Genomic DNA, 26,231 nt, shown 5'->3' with positions numbered 1-26,231 from the left:
CAAAAGGTCCAGGAGCCATATGTAAACCTCAGCATTTCAATCAGGACAGAGATACAGAGGATATTATCGGCTGCGCAGAACAATAGCTTGCACTTTCATCTCAGTGGAAAGTTACATCTATATCTGGATGCACCACTGCTAGGGTTTACTAGAGGAGCATCACACTGGTTTCTAAGCGTCCATTCTTGGCAAACGACAACACTACCTGAACTGGTGATGCAAGCCAGTCTTCTCCAAACCAGCACCCACCAGATGCTGATCTACACCCATCAACTCCCACCATGTCTGACAACAGGCCTAGGTCTAACAAGGGTAAGGCAGGGCTACTGCTTCCCTAGGTAAAGGTAAAGGGACCCCTGACCATTAGGTCCAGTCATGACTGACTCTGGGGTTGCGGCGCTCATCTCGCTTTATTGGCCGAGGGAGCCGGCATACAGCTTTTGGGTCATGTGGCCAGCATGACTAAGCCGCTTCTGGCAAACCAGAGCAGCGCACAGAAATGCTGTTTACCTTCCCACCAGAGTGGTACCTATTGATCTACTTGCACTGGCATGCTTTCAAACTGCTAGGTTGGCAGGGGCAGGGACCGAGCAACGGGAGATTACCCGTCGCGGGGATTCGAACCAGCGACCTTCTGATCAGCAAGTCCTAGGCTCTGTGGTTTCCCTAGTCTGCCATAAAACCACCTTCTGGAACTTATTTTAGCTGAGATTCCAGTGTTGCAGGGGGTTGGACTAGATGACCCTTGGTTCCCTTCCAACTCTACGATTCTACGATTTAGGATTATATCCCGTGGAAACGGTCTATGATGAGCAAGGGGGCAAATTTTCTTTAGAGAGCCTTGTCCGTCCCCACCCCCCAACCCAGCAAGATTAACTTGAGAGGTCCAAGGGGGCCGCTCAGACCAGAGTAGCATCCTGCTCAGAGGAAGAAGTGCAAAATCTGGGAGAAGAGGAAGGTGACATCTGAAACTAGACAAAAGCAGATGTTGATTAGCAGCCACATCTGCAGGGCACAGGGCTGGGGAAGTCCACACTGCACGACAGACTGGCTCATACATGCATGGAACACTGTTGTCTGGGTGGGGAGGGATGCCTTATAAGCTAGGATTATCAATTGCTAGGGTTACCAATTGGCTAGCTAGGGTTACCAATTGACCATCACCCTTTCCTCTTTTGCAACTGCTCACCCAAATTATGCCAGCCTCTCCTCTCTTGGTTTCTGTGCTGTGGAGTGAGGAAGAGGCTCCCTTTATTATACAGTGGTACCTCGGGATGCGAACAGGATCCGTTCCGGAGCCCCGTTCGCATCCTGAATGGAACGTAAGACGCGACGGTGCATCAGCACATGTGCGGGTCACATTTTGCCGTTTCCGCGCATGCACGTGACATCATTTTGAGCGTCTAAGAGCGGCAAAACCCAGAAATAACGCGTTCCATTACTTCCGGGTTGCCGTGGAGGGCAACCTGAAAGCGCTCAACCTGAAGCACATTCAACCCGAGGTATGACTGTACAGTGGTACCTCAGGATACATACGCTTCAGGTTGCAGACTCCGCCAACCCAGAAATAGTGCTTCAGGTTAAGAACTTTGCTTCAGGATGAGAACAGAAATCGTGCTCCGGCAGCATGGCGGCAGCAAGAGGCCCCAATAGCTAAAGTGGTGCTTCAGGTTAAGAACAGTTTCAGGTTAAGAACGGACCTCCGGAACAAATTAAGTACTTAACCCGAGGTACCACTGTAAGTGGTAACTCGGGATGCGAACAGGATCCGTTCCGGAGCCCCATTCGCATCCTGAATGGAACGTATGGTGCGTCGGCGCGTGCACAGGTCGCATTTTGCTGTTTCCGCACATGCACATGACGTCATTTTGAGCGTCTGAGAGCGGCGAAACCTGGAAGTAACGTGCTCCATTACTTCTGGGTTGCCGCGGAGGGCAACCTGAAAGCGCTCAACCTGAAGCACATTCAACCCGAGGTATGACTGTACTGCATTCTAGGAAACCTTCCATCTGGCCAAGGAGACAGAGAGAAAGGGGGGGGGGGAGAGAGAGACTGTGTACATAACACCATTTACTCTGACTTCAGTGCACTCCCACTGAAGGTTTTTGAATCTGTGCACACATGTTGTTAAGGGACATGGATGGTGCTGTGGTCTAAACCACTGAGCCTAGGGCTTGCCGATCGGAAGGTCGGCAGTTCGAATCCCCGCAACGGGATGAGTTCCCGTTGCTCGGTCCCTGCTCCTGCCAACCTAGCAGTTTCAAAAGCATGTCAAAGTGCAAGTAGATAAATAGGTACCACTCCGGCAGGAAGGTAAACAGATTTTCCGTGCACTGCTCTGGTTTGCCAGAAGCGGCTTAGTCATGCTGGCCACATGACCTGGAAGCTGTACGCCGGCTCCCTCGGCCAATAAAGCAAGATGAGCGCCGCAACCCCAGAGTCGTCCGCAACTGGACCTAACAGTCAGGGGTCCCTTTACCTTTACCCATGTTGTTACCCGCCATGCAGAGCTATCCTAGTGTCTTGTGAAGGGCTGCAGTGTGATGGACTTCCCTCCCCTCGAAGCAGCTTTGATTTGACCTGGAAACTTAAAGGCACATTCACGTCACAGTTCAACTGAGGTGTGTACAGTTGAGAGAGCTGCTGCACGTGTGCAGATGAGACGTTCGCTAATAGGAGTTCCTGATGGATTACATCCCAGCCCCCTCTGCATCCACTGGTTGCGGACAGAAAGTGAACAGGCACATCAAACCGTACTGACGTGTTCAACATCATGCAAATCTGACTTGAAACCCAGCAGGAGATGCCAACCTCACAACATTTTATGCCAGTAATGCACACACAGCAATAGAGGGGGTGGGAGCAGGGCTTTTTTTCAGGGGGAACTCACCAGAACTCAGTTCCACCACCTTTCAGGTGGGCGCCATTGCCATTCTAAGGGAACGAGGGGAGGTGTTCGTAGTGAGTTCCGGCACCTCTTTTTCTAGAAAAATAGCACTGGGCAGGAGCATAACAGAAATTCTAGTTTGCCTATCCATCCATATGAATGAAGGACCAAAGATGAATATACAAAGAATCCATTCGCTTAATAAATTTAGGATTAAAAAAAAGAAGAAAGAGAAAGGATCCAGGGCGGAGATAATTAAAATAAGCTGAAGGCATAAAGCAGAGTCACGTAGGATCTTTCGACTTCTGCTGTTTCATTTGGTTTCGTCCAGCTGAGAAATACGCAAGCTATCAAGTCAGCCATCGTTCTGCAGAAGGGAAATTAAGAAGCTGTGGTTTAAAAAATCTGTAAGTGCATAAAAGAATCCGTGAACAATGGGGAGGATTCAGAGCATTAAACCAGGTCTTCATGGCTACAGACACAAACTCAAGGTAAGTGAGATCCTTACTGTGCAAGTCATTAGTGATTTCTAAATAGCTTCACGCTATTCATAACCACCTCACAATGGCTGCTTTTGATGAAATGGCCTGTGACATACAGTGTTGTCGTGTCCTTGCTCATCTTTAAGGCATCACAAGACTTGGGGTGTTCAGAGAAACTCACTTTGACAAAATGTTTTTGCAGGACCTCGACTTCCTCTTTTACACTTGCATACCAAATTATCTTTTTGAGGAAGCAGAAAATGGTGGGTTTTTTGGGTGGGGAGGGAGGAAATTCTTAGAGCTTTATATAACTGAGGATAACTGGCACAGTGCTGACTTAAACTTAGCTTCTGTTGCAAGACCTGTAAGTGAACTCAATTTACCAACGCGTGAGATTTGGGTCAGCTTTCACAACACTTACCCTACTATTTCACATCAAATGACTTTAGAGGGGGGGAAACCATCTTGGCCAATTAATGGAGTTGATTAATTCATTAGGAACATTCGGATTGACTCAAAAGATAACCCCAATTAATTAGGAAACAGATTTTTTGAAAAGCTTTTTTTATAATATAATGATGATCGTGGTGATGATGGTGATGATGATGCAAGGACTTATTAAAACTGCAGGTGGAAGCACTATGTCAAAAGATTCCTTCTCCCATCTCTCTTTGAAAATCCCGCCTCCCGCGACATGTGTGTGTTTCATTCTAAAACCTAAGCTGGTGAATCCAAGTTTGGGGAGTGGGGCTCATTCAGCCCCTACCCCAAAGCAAATTTCTCAGGACCCATAGAGCTTTACTGACTTTGGGGGCAGCAAAAAAAAAAAAAAGAAAGAAAGAAAGAAAGAAAGTCAAAAAGCTAGATTTTTGGCCACACACACACACAACTGATACGTGATTCTTTGAGGATTAGCTGATAGTGAATGAGGCCCTTGTTGTTGTTGTTGTTTAGTCATTTAGTCGTGTCTGACTCTTCGTGACCCCCTGGACCAGAGCACGCCAGGCACTCCTGTCTTCCACTGCCTCCCGCAGTTTGGTCAAACTCATGCTGGTAGCTTCGAGAACACTGTCCAACCATCTCGTCCTCTGTCGTCCCCTTCTCCTTGTGCCCTCCATCTTTCCCAACATCAGGGTCTTTTCCACGGAGTCTTCTCTTCTCATGAGGTGACCAAAGTACTGGAGCCTCAGCTTCAGGATCTGTCCTTCCAATGAGCACTCAGGGCTGATTTCCTTCAGAATGGAGAGGTTTGATCTTCTTGCAGTCCATGGGACTCTCAAGAGTCTCCTCCAGCACCAGAATTCAAAAGCATCAATTCTTTGGCGATCAGCCTTCTTTATGGTCCAGCTCTCACTTCCATACGGAATGAGGCCCATGGACCCACCCAAAAAACGACGAACCGGGCGTTTTGCACCTGGCTACCAACCATTTGTGACCAAGTGAAGATTCCTGGGCACCAAGATAATGCCTGATATCTCCACCGTCTGAGGATCATTGGATCTGGACTTCTCACATGCTGTACTCTGACACTGTAGAATTCTATCATTTATATTTTATCTCCACAATCAGAATGTATTTCTGAAACCAAAATGCTTTTTCTGTGCAGCCTGAGAAGGAGCAGTCGCCATCAAGAAAAAGAGGTCAGGGGTAGGCCAATGTATATGTGAACTGTCCTTGGATCAAGCGACTTTTCTTCTCTAAGTTCTCAAAGCTCTTGACCGAGCTCAAGGAGGACCTCTGAACTAGCCAGATGGTTAACTGATAACCACCGTCAGTCCATCCTTTGAAAAATAAGACTTTGGAGCAGTTTTGCCCCAAAGTGGTAAGTAGACATTCCATTTTAGCAATTGTAACCTTGGTTTAAGGAGCCATCTGGCGCTTAGGTTATATATCTGAGTTCCTAACCCTGGAAGTTTTTGTTATGGCCAACCACAACAGGACCCAAACGCCACTCTCCCCTCCAGCGACTGGTATTCTAAACATGCTTCCTCCAACAGTGGGACATAACCGTCAGGGTTAGCAGCTAGTGATAGCTTTATCCTCCACAAATTTGCCTAATCCTCTTTCAAAGCTATCGGTGGCCATCACTGCTGCCAAGTGCCACCAATGGTCAGGGATTTTGGGAGCCGTAGCAGGCTGCCCCTGACTTACAGACGCCCCCAGAGCCTAGAGAAGAAGAGTTTGGATTTGATATCCCGCTTTATCACTACCCTATGGAGTCTCAAAGCGGCTAACATTCTCCTTTCCCTTCCTCTCCCACAACAAACACTCTGTGAGGTGAGTGAGGCTGAGAGACTTCAAAGAAGTGTGACTAGCCCAAGGTCACCCAGCAGCTGCATGTGGAGGAGCGGGGAAGCGAACCCGGTTCCCCAGATTACGAGTCTATCGCTCTTAACCACTACACCACACTGGCTCTCACCACTACTCTACACCACTACTGCCAAGGTCTACCGTTGACCCAGACTGGCACAGCTGAAAGGAGAAGTAGAACATTCTCCTCCACCCTGCAATCCCCATGGTTTGATTTTCAAAGGGTCAGGATGTACTGCATTCTTCCAGAAGAATGAGCCTTGGACAAAGCAGGAATAAGCAAGCTTTACCTTTCTGCCCCGGTCCTATCCAACATGCACAAATCCTAAGGTCAACTATGACCCTTAGATCACCGCTGGGCAGCTATGAGCTTTCAGGCAGGACAGAGCTCCTGTGTCACCATGACAACCATGTCCCTATTTTGTAGTTGAGCAGGAGAAGGTTGAAAGCCACATGTCATGCAGAGATGAAATACCACACCTTGAGAAGCATGTGGTTTTGCTGGATGCCACTCATATTTCAAGGGCCAGTGAAACCTCATGACATACACACCCAGGGAGACTTAAGTACGCAACATAACAGATTTGTATAGATCACTTTTCCTCCCCATTTGTCCAATTATAACTGTTTGGGGGGGGGGTTCATACGGTCGCTTTCTGGAAGAGGCATATCTCCTGGTTCAATTCCTTTTGGGATAGCCATTGTTTCCACACAATGACAGCTTTAATTCAGAGCGTGGGCACAAATCATAGTGGGCACAAGTAGCAAAGATGGTGACAGAAGCCTTCTTAGTTATTACGGTCGCCAAACTGCAGGAAACCCTGAAACTAGAACAGACTGTGGTCTGAAAAAGTAACGAAGACAAAGAAAAGTTGTGTTCCTGATAAGGTTGCATGGCTATTATTATTATTATTATTATTATTATTATTTGCACAAACAGTTCCGTGACAGCAGCAAAGTGCATGTTAAAATGAGGGAGAAAGAAGGGTACGTTTTTTCCAAGTCTGCTCCAAGACATTCTGCTCTGCAAGGTTCAGGACAAGCACCTCCTTTCATGTACAGAAGCCAATTGGACCACCTGTATATTCCACACCATCATTTGGCGCCTTCCACTGTGCCTGGCTTAAGGAGCGCAGCTCATGTCCTGCTCTACCAACTTTTTGCCACTGCTTCTCACTCCTAATGGGTCGGACTGTGTCATGTGGGCCATCAGGGAAACATGACTTCTAGTCTGTACCCGGGCAACAGCTTCTGTCTAACAATTCCAGGCCCCTTTGGCCAGAAGACATCTCCAAGCCCAAGAGTACAAGTCACTTTGGACAACTCCTGGACAGTGTTTCAGGATTAGGAGCATTGTCAGCCTCAGGGTGTGTGTGTGTGTGTGTGTGCGCGCGCGCGCGCCGAAATTTGGTTTCTGTTTTTTTAAAAAAGATATTTATTAAAATTTCAACATTTTACAAAAATAAGAAGAAAAAAGAAAATACAAAGTAAAAACAGTTAAAAACAGATCAGTTTTTCCAAATCTTATCTTTCATTTGCTTGTTTCCCTGACCTCCTCACACCTCCCTTTTTTGTATTCCAGTTCAATTAGTTAGCTCAGCAAATCCTTTCCCTCTTTGATTTTATCTTAATCTTTTATCTTAATATATTATAGCTTTATATTATCACCTATTAACAAACCATTTTATATATTCCTTTATAACATTGCTACTAAAAACTGCTTAACTTCAATCCAACATCATTCTAACATTCATTAATTTTGCAGTGTTTCTGTAAATAGTCTTTAAATTTCTTCCAATCATCCTCCACCGACTCTTCTCCCTGGTCTCGGATTCTGCCAGTCATTTCCGCCAGTTCCATATAGTCCATCACCTTCATCTGCCATTCTTCCAGAGTGGGTAAATCTTGTGTCTTCCCCGAAATTTGGTTTCTGAAGCAGAAGATCCAGCTATCTTTATGTCTGATCCACAGAGTAAGCTTGCCAGCTGACCAGGAGGAGAAGAAAAAGGCCTACCCTGGGCTTATAGCTGTTCCCGAGCCATTAGCAGGGGTCTGATATGCAGAAAGCAGGAGGTGACACTTTCATGGGCACTGTTACCTTGCTAATTGATGCCACTCAAACTGCAGTTAAAGGGGCAGCTGCAGAGCACAGTTCAAAAACCATGACACAGAGCAAGGACTGCTCATTGCTTTCTAAATTATTATTCAGACTAGGAATGAAAGGGCTGGGGGAACAGAAAAGTATCACGTGCACAGTTCTACCTGAGAGTGCACACGCTTGCACACCCTGTGTGCAGAACTGGTTGTCCTGTGCACGAAGCTTGTGCCTTTGCATGCAGAAGGGGACTTCAGGAGGTGGCTCGATTTCACTTCTGCAACTGTCTGCTCCGCATGCGGAAGCAGAAGTGGAACCTTTTGAACATGGAACACGGCCGTTTTTTCAAAACATGAGTGAGTAAGCATACTAAACAGCACTAACAGAAATGAGAACTGCTGCAAGCTTCTTTAATTTATACACCTCAAATCCTGTCAAGCTATTCCCCCCCCCCAAAAAAAAACCCCAATGCATTGTTATGACAGAGCTGGAGAAAAAGAAGATTTATTTTCGCTACTCCTTCTGCGAAAGAGCTGAACTGAATTGCATCAGTTATTGCAACATGCAGCAGCCACGTGCTTTACTACTGTCTGAAATTTCTCCTGCACTTTAGGTTCACCATATAGTGTCCAGGGGGCAGTGGGGCGAGAACGGGATGGACTCTTCAGAGGAAAGGGAGAACACTAGTAACCACCGTTTATGGATGCAATCAACCTACTTGGGAAATAGAAATGACCAGCATTTACTTCTCAGTAAACATGCACACGATGGTGACAGCAGTCACGAAATTAAAAGACGCCTGCTTCTTGGGAGGAAAACAGTGACAAACATAGACAGCATCTTAAAAAGCAGAGACATCACCTTGTCGACAAAGGTCCGTATAGTTAAAGCTATGGTTTTCCCAGTAGTGATGTATGGAAGTGAGAGCTGGACCATAACGAAGGCTGATCACTGAAGAATTGATGCTTTTGAATTCTGGTGCTGGAGGAGACTCTTGAGAGTCCCATGGACTGCAAGAAGTTCAAACCTCTCCATTCTTAAGGAAATCAGCCCTGAGTGCTCACTGGAAGGACAGATCCTGAAGCTGAGACTCCACCTCATGAGAAGAGAAGACTCCCTGGAAAAGACCCTGATGTTGAGAAAGATGGAGGGCACAAGGAGAAGGGGAGGACAGAGGACGAGATGCTTGCACAGTGTTCTCGAAGCTGCCAGCATGAGTTTGACCAAACTGCGGGAGTCAGTGGAAGACAGGAGTGCCTGGCGTGCTCTGGTCCATGGGGTCACGAAGAGTCGGACACGACTAAACGACTAAACAACAACAACATTTTCATCTGTGACTTGTTGGAAGAAATGAATTTTGCAGATGCTTTGGGCTTCACGACTGAACAACAACAAAAACCTGCACACAATTGCGCCGCAAGCCACGTGCCTGAGATAAAATTCAGACTGTTCGCTTGTGGAGCAGAGAGGGTGAAGTGTCTTGTTTTGCATGGAAACACACATTGCTGTAACCAGTGATTAGTCACAAGAGGGTTTGCGTCAACCTCCGCGCAACAGCCCACAAAAGCAGGATGTTTGCAGAAACCACTTGTCCTTCACCCTCAGCAAGAAGCAGAAGTGGGTTCTAAGACTGAGCCCACGGCTTCTAAAGGAGCCTTGCAGCACAATCCTGCGCTTCTCACTGTTGAATTCAGCAGGGCTAGGGCTACAGCCTTCAACCTGACACTTGACTCAGCTGTGCTGAAACAAACGCTGAGCAATCAAAGACCAGATGCCTGCGGCCCAAAAAAAGCACCTGATGAAACCAGTAACTTCAGCAAGATTAAAAGATGCTGACTACCACTAACAGTAGCTAGGAGCCCCGAGGGGCCGGTTGACACGTATATGTTCGCCGCTTGTTGAATGTGGCATGCATTCATGTCTCACACATGCAAATCATAAGCCATCACAGACTAATAACTCTAGGTAGGTCTTTTCTATTGCGCAATGTGATGTTAGCTCAGTGGAAACACGGACTGCCTGCCAATTACAGAAATCTTGGTCGATTCACAGTATGAATTTTAGCCGATTCTTCCTTGAAATCCCTTTTCATTTGCCTATGAAGGAAATGGACTGCTTTGAGAAGGAAAATATGCCTTCTTTGGGGGTTTTTTGGGGGGGGTGATGCACATACACGTCACTCTCCCACCCTCTCATATGTATTATGTGGTGGGGAGGGAAAGAGAGATGGAGGGGGATAATGATCTTTCTGTCAACGTCACATGGACAGGTCCTTTATGTGAACCAGTGTGGTGTAGTGGTTAAGAGCGGTAGTCTCGTGATCTGGGGAACCGGGTTCGCGTCTCCGCTCCTCCACATGCAGCTGCTGGGTGACCTTCTCTGAAGTCTCTCAGCCCCACTCACCTCACAGAGTGTTTGTTGTGGGGGAGGAAGGGAAAGGAGAATGTTAGCCGCTTTGAGACTCCTTAAAGGGAGTGAAAGGCGGGATATCAAATCCAAACTCTTCTTCTTCTACATTTATTTATTTTTGTTGGCATTGCTAGAACGTAGTTGGTTGCATTCGGTTGGTCACTGTGTGGCTTGTTTGTATTAGTTGGGGCATTGTTGAGTCAGATTAGCCATATCAATTTGTATGCTGTTGTGCTGTATATGTGATAAAGGGGAGCCACACTGCTGGTGTGTGTGTCCTCCTTTACTTGTCCCCGTGCCAGTTCAAGTTTGTTAGTTAACTTTTCTAATAGGGTGGCTTCCCATACATTTTCGTACCAGTTGTGTATGTTCACTCCTGATAGGTTTTTCCAGTGTCTAGTTATGATGCTTCTAGCTTCTGAGAGTATGTGACTTAATGGGTTCCTCGTTGTGTGAATGTGCGTTGTTGTCCTGGAAGATCTTTAATAGGGCTAATTCTGGAATTGCTTCTATTACAGTGGAACCTCGTGTTACGGACGGGATCCGTTCCGGAGGCCTGTCCGTAACACGGAACCGATGCAAGCCGAAGCACCGCATCTGCACGTGGCGCAATTTAGCGCTTCTGCACATGCGCGAGCGGCGAAACCTGGAAGTAACCCGTTCCAGTACTTCCAGGTTGCTGTGGGACGCAACACGAAAACACGTAACCTGAAGCGGACGCAACATGAGGTGTGACTGTACTTGTTTTCTTATTTTGCAGATTTTCTGCAGCACTGATATGCAAAAGGATTTCCCCCCATGCCAATTCTATATCAAAATTTGTATGTGTCTATTATGTGATTAATTATACTGATGAAGTACTGACGGCGCATGCGCACAAGTATCTGCTTGTACATCTTGTTTTTTTTAAACAATTTCCCTCCACAGGAAGTGTGCATAAGTACACAGTCAGGAAACTGTTAATCTGCTTTTGCAGTTTTCTGCTTTGGGGCAAATATGAGAGATCAAATGAATATCTATCTATCTATCTATCACTATATTCCTGGCACACGCTTGCTGGCACGCTGGAAAAGAAATGACAACAATTGTAAATTCTCAGCGCACACTTTTCAGATTGCTGCGCAATAAATCTGATGTAGACTTTTTTTAAAAAAATGGTTTGCTTGTGCAGCTTTGTGCAAAACTAAGGAATCAAAAGAAAAGTATTCTTCAGGTTCAGGAGCACACAGGAAACTGTTAAAAGCACAGCTGGAAAAGAAATGGAAGCACTGCAGAATGAACAACTATCTGGCTTTCAGAATACATCTGAAGTTGTTCATTTCCTTGACATCTGATGGGAGGGCGTTCCACAGGGAGGGTGCCACTACCAATAAGGCCCTTTGCCCAGTTCCCTAGGAACCGCCAGAAGGCCCTTGGAGCTGGACCTCAGTGCCTGGGCTGAATGATGGAGACACTCTTTACGGAGCGGATTGCAGCCCAATTTCCCCCAAATTATCATATTATCCCCATTATCAGGTAGACCCAAATTTACACAGGGATAGCATAAAGATTGATATTGAAGGTAACATCATGTGGGCTGCGCAAATTTGAACAGGAATGCAAACAACTGCAAAACCACTGTAAAATCCAGTGCAGACAAGCCCAGTGTCGATAATGGCCAGTAATTAATTTCTGTTGTAGTGCAGTCTTAACAGAGATAGAGCTACAGGGGCTTTCAGCGAGAGCACCTGCATTTCTTCACTGTTCTGGGAACTGTAGTTATGCAGCAGCTAGACTGGTGACTGGGAGCGGCCGCCGAGACCATATAACACCAGTCCTGAAAGATCTTCATTGGCTCCCAGTACGCTTCCGAGCACAATTCAAAGTGTTGGTGCTGACCTTGAAAGCCCTAAACGGCCTCGGTCCAGTATACCTGAAGGAGCGTCTCCACCTCCCTCGTTCTGCCCGGACACTGAGGTCCAGCGCCGTGGGCCTCCCCCGCTACGAGAAGCCAAGTTACAGGGAACCAGGCAGAGGGCCTTCTCGGTAGTGGCACCCGCCCTGTGGAACACCCTCCCACCAGATGTCAAAGAGAAAAATAACTAGCAAACTTTTAGAAGACATCTCAAGGCAGCCCTGTTTAGGGAAGCTTTTAATGTTTAATAGGTTATTGTATTTTAGTGTTCTGTTGGAAGCTGCCCAGAGTGGCTGGGGAAACCTAGCCAGATGGGCGGGGTATAAATAAATTATTATTATTATTATTATTATTATTATTATTATTAGGAAACTGTAACTGTATGAAGATTCTCCTAACAGCCTTTCACAAACCACAATATTCTTTAGCAAACTTCCAGGATCCTTTGGAGGAAGCCAGGACTGTCAAAATGGTAGGAGAGGGTTTTAAATGCATGGTCTGGATCATGCCTCCTTACACCTGGCTGTCTTCATAGCTTCCATTTCCAACAAGGTAAAAAGGTGGGGGAAACGATAATCCAAGCAGGAAGCTGGCCAGTCGGCTGACAGGAGAAGGGGCACAGGGTTTGCCCTACAACATAGGCCTCTTAACGCAGAAGCAAAGCCAGTTTCTTTCTATCACGAAGTGTGTCAGAAGCAAATTTCATTTCCTCTCTTCTGCTCCCCCCCCCCCCCAGGTTTAGTAAAGGTTTAAAACCTTTAGAGCCGTAATTCCCCAGAGGACTGCACTGAAGACATGATTTCAGGCTAAGACTTTAAGCGCTGCTGAAACGCCGCACTTTATCAGCCAGAGCACAGACACCTCCAATATTAACTGCAGCCCGGGTGTTCAATTTGCAGAGCCTACCTGGCTCTTCTGATTTATGAGGCTCTGTGCTACCCTGCAGAGCACAGAGAAAGTCTCTTGGCGTGAAACAATTTCGCCATTAGTGAGAAGCATCAAATATGAAGACAAGGCGGCATCAAGGGGCATGTGCCACAGAGAGCGCTATAAACATTGCTTACTGCACAAACACACATCTGGCTATTAGAAGACAACGCAGTCTGCTTTCAATACCTGCCTTTATTTTATGAGATCGAAAGGACACTTTCCATTCCAAACTTTCCACGCATGGCAGAAGCAACGAAACAACGGATTTCAGCAGGCAATATATTTTTAAAAAGCACGAAATTGAGAAAGGTGCATCACAGTGGTCTTTATCTAAGAAGAACTTGATAATCCGTTTAAGAAGCAGTGGGGGATTTCGGCTGATATCCATGCTACTGATTATAAACAGACCAAGTTAAACCAAAATTAGCAGATTAAACCAGGCAAGCTTGAAACAGTTGGTACAGTCAGTAGATAAATGAGGCCACTATATATAAGAGCCACAATGTCCCTTTTAAATGCTTTGTGCTATTAATGGTAAGAGATTTGCAGCGCAATCCCACACGCGCCTAACCGGAAGCAAGACCCATTCAATTCAATGGGTAGGTCAAGAGAGAATTGAAGCCTCGGTAAGAACAAAAGTGAGCTATGGAAGTACCGGTTCAATCAAGATATGCAGTGAAGGAGTAAGCAATAAAATCCATATGCCTTCTGAAGTGCTATTCACATCCAAAAACAGCTACAAAAACAAATATTGTTTGCACAGTCAACAACAGAACTTTAAAAGACACCAGGAACACTTATAATGCGGTTTTCGTATCACATTGCAGTATTCATCCTACTCTGCAAATTTAAGAGGGTAATTTGCAATCTTAGAAATAACTGTAAAGGGTTATGCCCAGTGGCACACAATACTCTCAAGAGGAATCTTACTGCAAGGTGCCAGCGTAATAATTAAAAGTACACATATCAGCATTGTGGAACATACAGCGAAAGCCGATGAAGAGCTGACGTTCTCCATTCCATGATGTAGCCCGTGAATTGAATAAGGAGCACCTATCTCTGACTAACTCACTGCTTATACATTGTGATAAGCAATTTAATGGGCCTTCCTGCTAGGTATCCCACACCAAACGCACAAATCCTGCTGCTCAATTTTTCTTTTTTTCTTTTTACGGGGAAATAAAGGAGCAAGGCTGTTGATCTTGTTGCGATAACACTGTTCTACGAGTTGGAAAGCAACAAGCACCCTCCAAAACACAAATATTAATACAGTTTTATCCCCTTTGTTTTTAAGTGAAGGAGAGGGTTTCTCCAACGCCACTAAAACCCAGTAGTCCCAGGCTTGGGGGATTAAATGGATCCAACAGTTCCGTGGATTGGTTAAACAAACAGCCTATTAGAGGCTCCCCTTTGGAGTTCTCGCTGATAAAAGGCTGCATAAATATTTGAGCTTCTCCAGCGGCTGGGGACCGGCCCTGATTGAGCAGCCAATTAAGAGCCCTGAATGCAGCCAGCTGTAAAGTGTCACGTTTTAAAAAGGGGGGAAGCGGGGGGGGGGGACAATGAGGGAGGATTAGAAACCTCGGGCGAAGCCAGCCATGCCAAAGGATGGCTTGACGGGGCGCTGCAATTGACAGCATCAGTCTCTCTCTCCTTGTCGCGCGTTTAAACCCTGACATCCGCACCGCCACCTCCCTGCGCAGGTAAATCGTGGAGCAGGAGGAGGAGGAGGAAGAGGGACCAGGAGGAAAATGTGGCGGAATCTCACGTCCGGGGGGGGGGGCAACAAATGCCCCCGCGCCGCAAAGCAGGACAAAAGGCCTCGATGGCTGGGCGATGCGATTCCAAAGAGCCATCTCTCCTCCTCCGAGAAGAACGGCAACAAAAACCACAAATGCACGGATGTCGTGAGATTCCCCTCCGCGCAATAACGAAACCTCCGAGTATTTTGACAACTGCTCGTTTCTCCCCTAAGACAATGAGAAACTTGACTCTGTGTGTATGTGTTTGCTTCGGAGCAAAAAAATAAACCCCAACCATGTCGCTTCTGCAAAAGGGCCTTTTGAAAAGAATAATCCAGAGCCGCCACCCCCCGGCCTTCCTTCTCTCTCTCTGGATTTACATTAGACAGAAACGTGCAAAAGGGGGAAAGGCCTTTGCAAAACAACAACAATGCAAAACCGCCTGGGAAAGGACAACAGGACGCGACGCTTGCAAGGAATGAAATGCAGGAGAGGAGAGGGGCGGGCAGGGCTGGCGCTCAGTTAAATGGAAGGAGGGGAATCCATGCCCCCCCCGGCCACTCTCTTCTCCTCTCCGGCTCTCGACAGCAACGGAGGGCAGCCGATCCCCCGCTCGCTGCTCGCTCCTTGGCTGCGGCCGGGCTCAGCCGGATCCCCTCCCCGCCACAGCCTCCCATTGTGGCTTCTTCTCCCTTCGCCTCTGCTCCTACCTGGTCGGCGAGCTTGAGCACTGCCATTCTCTCGCTCCGGGCGCATGCAGATCCGCTGGGTCGAGAGGGTCCAGAAAGGGAGACGCGAGAGCCGGAGCTGGACAAGCCGCCTTCTGCTGCTGCTGCTCCGGCTGCCGCTTGTTAGATCAGGAGCAGAAAAGGCAAGCCCAGCCTGCTCGGATGCAGGAAGTGCTGGGTGCACAAAACCCGGCGAGCCGCGGGCGCGCACCGATGCGCGCAAGGCCACCCCCTGCCGGCCAGAGCCGCGAAAAGCACCTCTGGCCGCTTGCACCCTTGCCTCCCCGCTTTCCCTTTCGTTTCCGGAAATCTGCTGCCGCCTGCTGCTCCCGTTCTCTGTCCTTTGTTCCTCTCTCAGCTTTCGCCCCCTTCCCCCCCAACCCCGAAGCCTGCCCTTTGCATTTTCCATCTCCACTGCTGAAGCTCCTTCAGACAGCTATAGGTATCTCACACATGCAAAAGAATAATTATAATATATATATAATATAAGCGTATATACAGTGCTTTAAAAAAATTGTTTGGGGGTCAGTTTTGGCTCAAGAAAATCACCATTTTATAGTCCAAACCGGGGGAAATAAATATAGTAAATGGACAAAAGTACAAAGATGCACAAAATGTTTAGGGGTTATGCATAGCCCTGCATCGCCCCAGAAAAGAAAACACTGCCTCTATCCATCTATCCATCCATCCATATATATATTTCATATACTGTAAGCTCAACAATGGGGGTTTCTTTATTTTATTTTTAGACACTGCAGCTTACAGCTCGGTCCTAATCATGCTGATTCTGAAATCTAAGCTTGATATCAGAATCCAGTGGTAAACTTTGGTAATATATCGCCCTAAGCAAGGCCAAAATTTGGCACCCTCAAATGGATCTTCTTAACTATGGGTATTCTCCATTTTGCACCCCTTCAGTTGGTGCCCTGTTTGGGGGCAGGGGGAGGTCCACACACTGCCCTTAATCTGGTGCTAAAGATTTCTAAATTGTAGAGTTCCAAGGGACCACAAGTGTCATCTAGTTCACCCCCCCAGTACAGGAATCTTTCCGGCTCGAACCCGCAATCCTGAGATTGAGAAGTCTCTTGCTGTATCGACTGAGCTATCCCAGGTCAGTGGATCTAAAGGCTGCAATAGGATAATTCCCATTTCATTGGTTTGCATCTGCAGAATTAATAGTAAGAATGGTTAGTAATCCAGTGCACGCTTACTTGGAAGTAAGTCGACTTGAACTGTTTTGTCATTCTTCATTAAATACTACATGCAACACACAGTGCTTGCCTGTTACTAAGGCAAGCCAATGCCCCATTTCACTCATGTACTTCCCTGGGGGGGTTCACAAATATTCACCCCTGAAGAACACATAGCTGTCAACTTACAGATTTGAAAATAAGGGACCAGCAGCCTTGAAAATAAGGATCCAGCAGCCAAAATAAGGGACCTGCAGCCTCACCTGTTCCAGGCACTCCAGTCTTCCTGTCCTCCTGCAGTCTGGTCAAACTCATGCTGGTAGCTTCGAGAACACTGTCCAACCAACTTTGTAACCAGAGGTTCAACTGAATAGAATCTGAATCACATGCACCACAAGGCCTATGCAGCCTCAACTTAAGATGGCTCCCTGGCCTGGCTTTCCACTGCAAAGTTTGCAGCAGCACGTGCAACAAAATGGCGTCCAGCATTCAAAAACCCGTTCAGCTTGCATTAACTAGCCACACACAAGGCATGCAAGCTCCACCCCCCAGTCGTTCTTAGACTCCTTATTGGGTGAGCAACACAGCCAAGCAACACAGTTGGAGCTTCCCTCCTGCCTGGCCAACAGGGAGGGAGGGAAAGGAGCTGCTTCCTTTGGAATTTAAGGGACATCATTCAAGGGACATTTAAGGGACATCCATCAATAAGGGACAGCAATGGGACATGGTGATGGAATAAGGGACTGTCCCTTCAAATAAGGGACACTTGACAGCTATGAGAATATGGGTGAAGCAGCCTAGCTGGTAGCTTATAGGCAGAGTCTGGTGCCAGGAACCTTTTATTAAATCAGAATTCCAGGCCAAAAAATAATAATTGTAATCTTTTCTTGGGGGGGGGGGTGGGGATTAATTACATAAAAAACCTAGGCTGTTGCCACAGGGGCAGGTTGATTATATTCCTGGTTTCAGCTCAAGGGGAGGTTAAAAGCACTGTGTAAAAAAACACTGTGGATCTGAAACAGCAAACTCCCAAGATACATTTAAGGTTGCCAACTTACTTGGTAGTTCTGCCGACCATCCTTTCCTCTGAACTCCGGACTAGACGCTCCAAAGTTTGCAATGGAGCTACTACAGACCAGGATATGATTTGTGTACCTTGATTTATGTACAAGCAGTTTTCACACCCATTGACTTAGGGAGTTAAGCAGTCAGAACTCCAGCTCCAAATGTAGTGAGGTTCACAGCACAATTCTAACCTTGTCTGCTCAGAAGTAAGTCCTACTGTAAGTGGAGTTAGGAGGAGGTATAAAAACTGGGAAGTTATTGGGTGATAAGCAGAGATCAGACTAGCATCTTCCAACTTCCATTCCCATGGAGAAGTCAATGCCATGCATTTTTCTTTGGCAATAACTCATAGCCGTGTAAGATTGTCTTCCATGAACACCAAGCTGTTCACCTTACCTAGGAATGGAAGATTCGAAACCGGGCGGTAATTGGATAGATCTAAGGGATCTAATGATGTTTTCTTTAAGAGCAGGCGCACCACTGCCTCCTTCAGTTCCCCTGGGAATGTCCCGGTGCCAAGGGACAAATTGATGATATCCCCTAGGGGGGCCCGCACCTCATCTTAACAGTGACTGTGGAGGTCAATTCTGGATCCACACGTCCTTCCACAGTGGGGACATAGGTTTCCGGGTGGGAGTTGATCACGGTGAGGGTTTGCCAAGCGTGCCTTCCTCTTAACACGTTTCTCCCTTTCGTCCTGAGTTCGAGTCTCTTCAAAGCCCATGGCACTTTTGGTAAAGGCTGTTCTCCAATTGGAGCGCTTGCAGGCCAGTGTTTCCCAGTTGTCGGTGTTTATACTACATTTTTTTAGATTTGCCCTGAGAGAGTCTTTAAACCTCTTTTGTCGACCACAGGCATTACACTTTCCATTTTTAGGTTTGGAATAGAGTAGTTGCTTTGGAAGACGATGATCAGGCATCCACACAACAACATGAGCAGTCCAATGAAGTTGATGTTGAAGAATGGTAATCTTTGCATTGGGCACAAGACGTTGGACACAATATTATGTTCGCTGACTGGGAACAGTTATGGACCACAGGTATGAAGTTTACGGCATGTAATGCCTTAAGAGAGAATATTATGAAAATGATATACAGGTGGTACATGACTCCAGTCAAGCTTGCAAAAATCTATCATTTGCCCGATAATAAATGTTGGAAATGTAAGGAAATTGAAGGTACATTCTTTCACCTTTGGTGGACGTGCCCAAGGATTAAGGCTTTCAGGGAGATGATATATAATGAAATGAAAAAGGTATTTAAATATACTTTCCTGAAAAAAACAGAGGCCTTTCTCCTGGGCATGGTCGGCCAATTGGTGCCAAAGAAGGATAGAACTTTCTTTATGTATGCTACGACAGCAGCAAGAATACTTATTGCAAAGTATTGGAAGACACAAGATCTACCCACTCTGGAAGAATGGCAGATGAAGGTGATGGACTATATGGAACTGGCAGAAATGACCGGCAGAATCCGAGACCAGGGAGAAGAGTTGGTGGAAGAAGATTGGAAGAAATTTAAAGACTACCTACAGAAATATTGTAAAATTAATGAATGTTAAAATGATGTTGGATGAAAAGTTATGTGGTTTTAGCTATAACGCTATAAGGAGTATGAAAAAATGGGTTATTAATAGTTAAAAATTTAATGTTACACATTATTTTAAGATTAAAGATTAGGATAAACAAAGAGGGGAAGGATTTGCTGAACTAACAAATTGAACTGGAATACAAAAAGGGAGGTGTGAGGAGGTCCGGGAAATAAGCAAATGAAAGAAAGTGATGGAATTGTTTTTTATCTATTTTTATTTTGTATTTTTTTTCTTTTTTCATATTGTAAAATTCTAATAAATATCTGTTAAAAAAATAAAATAAATAGTGATCTTTGCATCTTCCAGTACACTGGCATTAGCTTGCCTGTCTTCCCAAGTAATGTGTAAAAATTTTGACAGGCTCACATGATGGCCTCCTTTCCAAAGCAGCTTCAACACAATTTCCATGATTCTTCAGAGTTTTGTTCCTGTTTGCCACCAGCGTTTATTTGTTTGTTAAGCACTTATATCCTGCCTTAAATATGGCCCTCACAAGATGGCTTGGTCCTTCGCTCTGGCTCCACCCAATTCAAAACTGCAAGGCCTCAGCAGGACCTAGCATACCGAAAAGCTTCAAAGAAAACTGAACCAAGTCAAGAGCCTCCACAATATTAAATACAAAGAAAATTTCCAGCATATTTTACAATAACCATTTTGCCACAATGGTCTCTCAGGCGCCGTGAAAAACAACAACATGGCGTCTGAAAAACAACAAAGTCTGTGGGAAATTAGTGACCGCTTTTTTGTTATGCCATAAGCTTTCGTAGGCCGGAGCTTCCTTCATATGTAGATATTATTTTGTTGAGTTTTAAATAAGAAGACTTTACAAATAAATAAGCAATAGGAAACAATTGTTTTTGTTGTTTGTGTTATTCTTTTTAGTCTAACTGGAGACATGTGTCATCTTGAGATTGTTTTGAACCTAAGCTCTTGTGCTCCTGAGCTTAAAGACTTTGCGATTTGTAATTGAATAGGCAGGAAGTTGAGTCAACTATATATCCACCTGGTTTGATTCTTCACTTACGGCCTGTGGAAACATACGCCTTTTTAAAAATAAACACACATAATCTTTGAACTGTCACAGGTGCTTCATTTTTTTCCTTCACAGCATAGCCTACCAGGGTTCCCAGTCCATATATTCCCTCATGTAGAGAATGCCTGGTAACTGTTTGTCCTCTGTGCATGCAATGTACATCTGGAGATCTTAAAGTCACCACTGTAAAAGCAAATTTCAAAGATGGAAGACCACAGGAAATACAACCATAGCCACTGGTCTGCATCCACCTTTCCCCAGGTTTGGCCCAGCCTCATTCCCGGCCTGCGATCAGGAAACAGGAAAGTCCTTGGGTCAAACCAACAATATCACGAAAAAAAATAATAAAAATGTAGGTTCTAACCAACTTACACGTTTAAGCTGCAATCTCACACTTTATCTGGGAGCAAACAAAACTGAACTCAATATAACTTAGCTTTTCAGTAGATAACACATGGGATTGCTTTGTTAATATTCAAAGCTAGGGTTGCCATATTTCAAAAAGGAAAAACCAGGACACCCCAAAAGTTGTTGAGCTTTCTTTAGGAGGCCCCCCAAATTGTTGAGCTGATTTTTCTTTTCTTTTTTACAAAAGCTAAAAAAAACAAAAAAACAAACAACAATTTTTCTATTGACTTGTCTAAGAACCAGGACAAAATGCCACCTTTCAGACGTCACTTCCGCCTAATGTCCAGGAAAATCTGGACATATGGCAGTCTTATTCAAAGCAGTATCTCAAGTTTCCTTCTGGAGATTCCACCTCTATTGCCTATTCCACACCTGGGGAATACTTTCCTTTTTCACCTATCCTTTTAACTGGAGACTTTTATTCCTGTCTGTATCTGTATTGGATTTTGCTTGTTTTATCGATGAAATTGTATTAATTATTTTTATTGTTTTGATTTTGGTATTGTTAACTACTTCAAAACGTTTAAACGGACATAATTCATAAAATGAAATTACTGTATTTTTTTCCGTGTGTAAGACTATATTTCCCCCCAGATTTTTTAAGTTTAAAATTGGGGGTCATCTTATACACAGAATGTTTAAAATATTTATTTCTTAATTTTAGGCTCAAAAAATAGGAGTCGTCTTATACATGGGGGCGTCTTATACACAGAAAAATATGGTAATTGATTTTGGAAAATCAGGAAGTGTCAGCTTGGATGTCCAGCGCAAGACAATTTTCCATACAGAATTCCTAATGTGAAGCATTTGACATCAGGGTGAAGAAAGGCGAGGGCATTTATGTGTCCACCAGCAACATCAGGAAAGGTGAACAGTTGGATTCAATGTCTTAGGACCAGAAGTGGGAAGGGCAGAATGAGCTGATAGTGGGGCAGCAGAGCTGAAAATAATGCCAATATATTTCACATCGGGCAATCAATGAGCCCCTTTGGTTTCAGATTCTACATGAGTAGATGGATCTAAAAAGCTCCAGACACAAATTTTCAGGGCCCTCTAGAGGCTATGGTGGCTCATTTATCAGAAGTAATGTCTTTAGTATTAACTCTGAAAGCATATACTCAATTCCAGCCAATCTCTCTCTCTCTCTCTCTCTCTCTCTCTGTGTGTGTGTGTGTGTGTGTGTGTGTAAGAGAGAATATGCAAAAATCTGTGGATTTTTTGTAGATCAGCCCAGGGTTTAATAATAGCAACAACAAAAAACTTATTCTATGCTGCCCTGAAATGCAGAGTTTGGGATAACAAGGAGTGGTGGAGTTTTTTTGTGTGAGTTCCATTCAGCCCTGGTGCTCAAAACAAATTTCTGAGCTCTCATAATTTTTTTTGCATTCTAGGTACGTATCTTTTTGTACATGCCTCCATTTGGTGGATCTCAGGGTTCAATTAAAAAAGTAGCGCTGTGGGTTAAACCACAGAGCCTAAAACTTGCCGATCAGAAGGTGGGCGGTTCGAATCCCCTGTGACGGGGTGAGCTCCCTGCTCCTGCCAACCTAGCAGTTCGAAAGCATGTCAAAGTGCAAGTAGATCAAAAGGTACCGCTCCGGCGGGAAGGTAAACGGCGTTTCCGTGCGCTGCTCTGGTTCGCCAGAAGCGGCTTAGTCATGCTGGCCACATGACCCGGAAGCTGTACGCCGGCTCCCTCTGCCAATAAAGCAAGATGAGCGCCGCAACCCCAGAGTCGGCCACGACTGGACCTAATGATCAGGGGTCCTTTAGCTTTAGGTACGTATCTTTTTCTACGTGCCTCCATTTGGCGGATCTCAGGGATCAATTAAAAAACCCAAAAGTCGCTTCTACAAACCTGAAGTTTGCTCATTCCCTAAGTTAGATGACATTCAATGGACACTCTTTTAAGTGGCTGGGGAAAATTTAACTGAGACAAAACTCCTGCACAGATCTTCAGACCACTCTGTTGAATAAGAATTCAAGCCCTGCGACCTCTGGTGATGAATTTCCCAATTACACCATGTGGAATATTCTACTTAATTTAGATAATCCCACACAGTGTCTTCATCTCCCTGCTGGTCGCCCATTATCTGTTAATTTCTAAAACGAACTGCTGTTGGGGGGGGGGAATATAATACTATCACTACACACGTTAAAAAGTTAAAGGAGAGCAATACACTCCCCTCCCCGCCCCATCCCACACAGCATTTTAGCTAAAGAAGGGAATAAGTAACATGAGGCACAAAAAGAGTTTGATCCAGAACTAGGAATGTAAATGTTTTACAGATGCCTAATAAGGATGTTTCAAAGAAAGGAAATCAAAGTGCTTTCCTTCAGAGCGATTGTATCCCAGAGCAATACAGGAAGATATGTATTATTCCCGATACCTTAGTCTTTCTTTGCCCACAAAGTTAATATTTAATTTAAAATATAAAAAGCAAAATGTAAGAAATAGTAGGCCAAGACCAGTGTTCAGTATTAAAATTTCCTGGTTCCAGCATTTATTGCTATTATTAGGTTCATTACCTGCCTTTCTCCACAAGGTCCTAGGCTGTGGTCGTAATTTAAAATACAATAAAGCCATTAAGAAAAGAAAGAAATTACAATCACAACTACTGTGGGTCCTAAAAATATGCTCTCTTGCACGAAAGATGTTACAGGACAGTGCAAAGATTGAAGAGAGATGTGGATGCCTGCACTGTAAAAACCCTGGACAAAGAGAAAAATATATTGCCCGAGTTAAAATACAGTAATGGAATTTCAGTTAAAACAAGGGTGCCTTCCTTCACTTCACTGGCGCTGTGTTCCCCATTTCACCTCCTTTCTTTCTTATCTGCTTAGCTCTGGTCCAGGATTATCTTTATCGAGCATGAGCTTGCGGATGGTGAATCACTCTTTAAATGCAGTTATATGATGGCCAATGGAAAGCAGTGCAATTGTAGTTCACTGCCAGTGAAGGATGGAGGCAGAATCTGCAAAACTCACCAGATTTGATCCAGGCAGACCATCGCCTGCATCAAATCCTGAGTTCTTAAGAATCCGCAGTCCTGAGGATGCTTTTATAAGGTGTCTGAGGGTTGCAGAACTGCCTCCCTGATAAGTTTTTAAGGTTTCTTTTTTGCTTTTTACAATACAGTCGTACCTTGGATCCCGAACGCCTTGGTACTCAGACATTTTGGCTCCTTAACGTCGCAAACCCAGAAGTGATTGTTCCGGTTTGCGAACGTTCTTTGGAACCCGAACGCCCGGTAGGGCTCTCCGGCTTCCGATTGGCTGCAGGAAGCCGCGCTTTGGTTTCCAAACATTTTGGAAGTCGAACCGAGTTCCGGAACGGACTCCAATCGACTTCCAAGGTACGACTGAACTCCAAAATAGCTCATCCAGCTACCCACAGCCTCGAGTGGCTAGCGCACAGGGCTTCTTGCTTCTGCCCTTTGAATATAGCAGAGCAAGTGGCCCTCTCAATCACTGAATGGTGCACAAAAAACATGGCTGCCCTATGTAAAAACTCAAGCCACCACCTCTTACGTTTGAATTAGATTCAGAAATTGCAAAAGCCAACCTAATTATAAGTGAAAAGACAATGATGTAATGCTCTACTAATACTTCAAATTCCAAAAAGGGGGGGGGGGTGTTTTGGTGGCAGCAGTTAGGTGAATCAGCTGTGCTAAATAAAAGCTGGTCCTCCACATTTTAAGGAGAGGTAAAGGGACCCCTGACCGTTAGGTCCAGTCGTGGCAGACTCTGGGGTTGCGACGCTCATTTCGCTTTACTGACCGAGGGTGCCGGCGTACAGCTTCTGGGTCATGTGGCCAGCATGACTAAGCCGCTTCTGGTGAACCAGAGCAGCGCACGGAAACACCGTTTACCTTCCCGCCGGAGTGGTACCTATTTATCTACTTGCACTTTGACGTGCTTTCAAACTGCTAGGTTGGCAGGAGCAGGGACCGAGCAACGGGAGCTCACCCAGTCACGGGGATTCATACCACCAACCTTCTGATCGGCAAGTCCTAGGCTCTGTGGTTTAGACCACAGCACCACCCACGTCCCTATTAAGGAGAGGTAGCTCTCTGCAACCACTATCATGATGTTATGCATATTCATTCAAATTCCAGGGTGCCAGATCATCCCCCAAATTCATAGATTTAGTGTTATAATTAATCAAAGCTTGATTAATCTGTGCCAATCACTAAAACCCCTGGATTTATTTATGCCTACAACCCAGGCCAACTTGGCATAGCTGCTAAAATGGACCATTAAGCAGGGGACAAAGTCTGATGATGAACCATCAAAAGGTGAGATGGCCAGACAAGGTCAAATGGGCTCCTCCTCCAGCTGTGCGTGTTAGTGGGCAGGGGAAAGGTTTAGGTTTCAGCTTGAACGTAGGCTGAAGGAAATCTGTGCAAGGTTTGAAAAGCAGGGGAGAAGGGAGGCCTACAGAGCTTCTGGTGGGCTGGCTGGAACAAAGAGACAGGCAACAAGACTAGTTCCTGCTGCTCCTAAGACAGGAGCCAAGAATAATATTGAGATGTGAATGCTGGAAACCCTTCCACTGTCGACTCAGGTTGTATTTATATATGTAAATAAACCATAGTTCAAAAATACAAGTCTCTGCTGTGCCCAAAGCAAACACAAACTCTGGGAAAGCGCCAAGACCCCTGGAATCTCACTTGTTCACAGCTATGGCACACTGAGTTGATATTTTAACAGAGATAACCACCATGACACCAAGATCTCTTTCTGGGTTAGTCACTGCCTGGATCCGATAAGATCCAGGATGCTGTGAACAAGTGTCTACTTGAACAATGCGGCTTCTGCTGCTTCTCCTCTCCTTGAGGGTCAAAGGACCATCTGAAGCAGATTCTGACAGCATAGAAGGGAAGGGAGGGAGAAGAGAAACTAAACGTCCCTTTTTGCAAGCGGCCACACCCACATTGGATATCATCTCTATGCATTGAATCATGCCAGTGTAGACTAAAGGATAATTTGTTTTTATGCTTACAAATTGAAGTCACTATTCACCTGGAACACATTTTCTACACTTCTCTTTTGCTGGATCTACATGCTGTATCAAAAACAAAGGGCCTGTTCTTTCATAGTGTATTTCATACACATTTATGCTGTTTACTACAAATCTTGCGAGCAGATGAAAACTATAAATAATATAACTATAAATTTGCAGAACTCTACCTTGGCAAAAACTAGTACAGCGGTGTTTTGGTTCTCGAACGGCTTAGTTCCCGATCGCCGCTAACCTGGAAATAACTGTTCCAGTTTGCGAACATTTTTCGGAAGCTGAACATCCGACGCGGCTTCTACTTGAGTGCAGGAAGCTCCTGCAGCCAATCAGAAGTACGAGAACCAAGGTACCACTGTAATAATTTATTCTTTGTCTCGGCAGACTACTGGCCTTTTCTCTATATCAGAGTTTTCCATGTAAGGATCAAGAGCCATCAACCAGTTTT

The 26,231-nt window shown here is 45.3% G+C and overlaps 1 protein-coding gene across 7 annotated transcripts in view; it reads right to left on the bottom strand.

Annotated features, from left to right (window-relative positions):
* ANKRD44 (ankyrin repeat domain 44) overlaps window positions 1-15,681 on the bottom strand; it is a 162,033-nt gene extending 146,352 nt beyond the window's left edge. For 3 of the 7 annotated variants that reach the window (XM_028751819.2, XM_028751839.2, XM_028751848.2), the window contains exon 1: window positions 15,460-15,681. In XM_028751819.2, the coding sequence (XP_028607652.2) occupies window positions 15,460-15,486 (27 nt within the window). In that variant the 5' untranslated portion in view covers window positions 15,487-15,681. The remainder of the gene's footprint in view (window positions 1-15,459) is intronic. The other 4 variants (XM_028751859.2, XM_077917976.1, XM_028751828.2 and 1 more) reach the window with 3 other exon arrangements.
* Window positions 15,682-26,231: the final 10,550 nt, after the last annotated feature.

Source organism: Podarcis muralis, chromosome 1 (genome assembly GCF_964188315.1).
Source record: "Podarcis muralis chromosome 1, rPodMur119.hap1.1, whole genome shotgun sequence".
Classification (NCBI taxonomy): Eukaryota; Metazoa; Chordata; class Lepidosauria; order Squamata; family Lacertidae; genus Podarcis; species Podarcis muralis.
The sequence above is the reverse complement of the archived record's forward strand: the minus strand, read 5'-3'. Positions and strand labels throughout refer to the sequence as shown.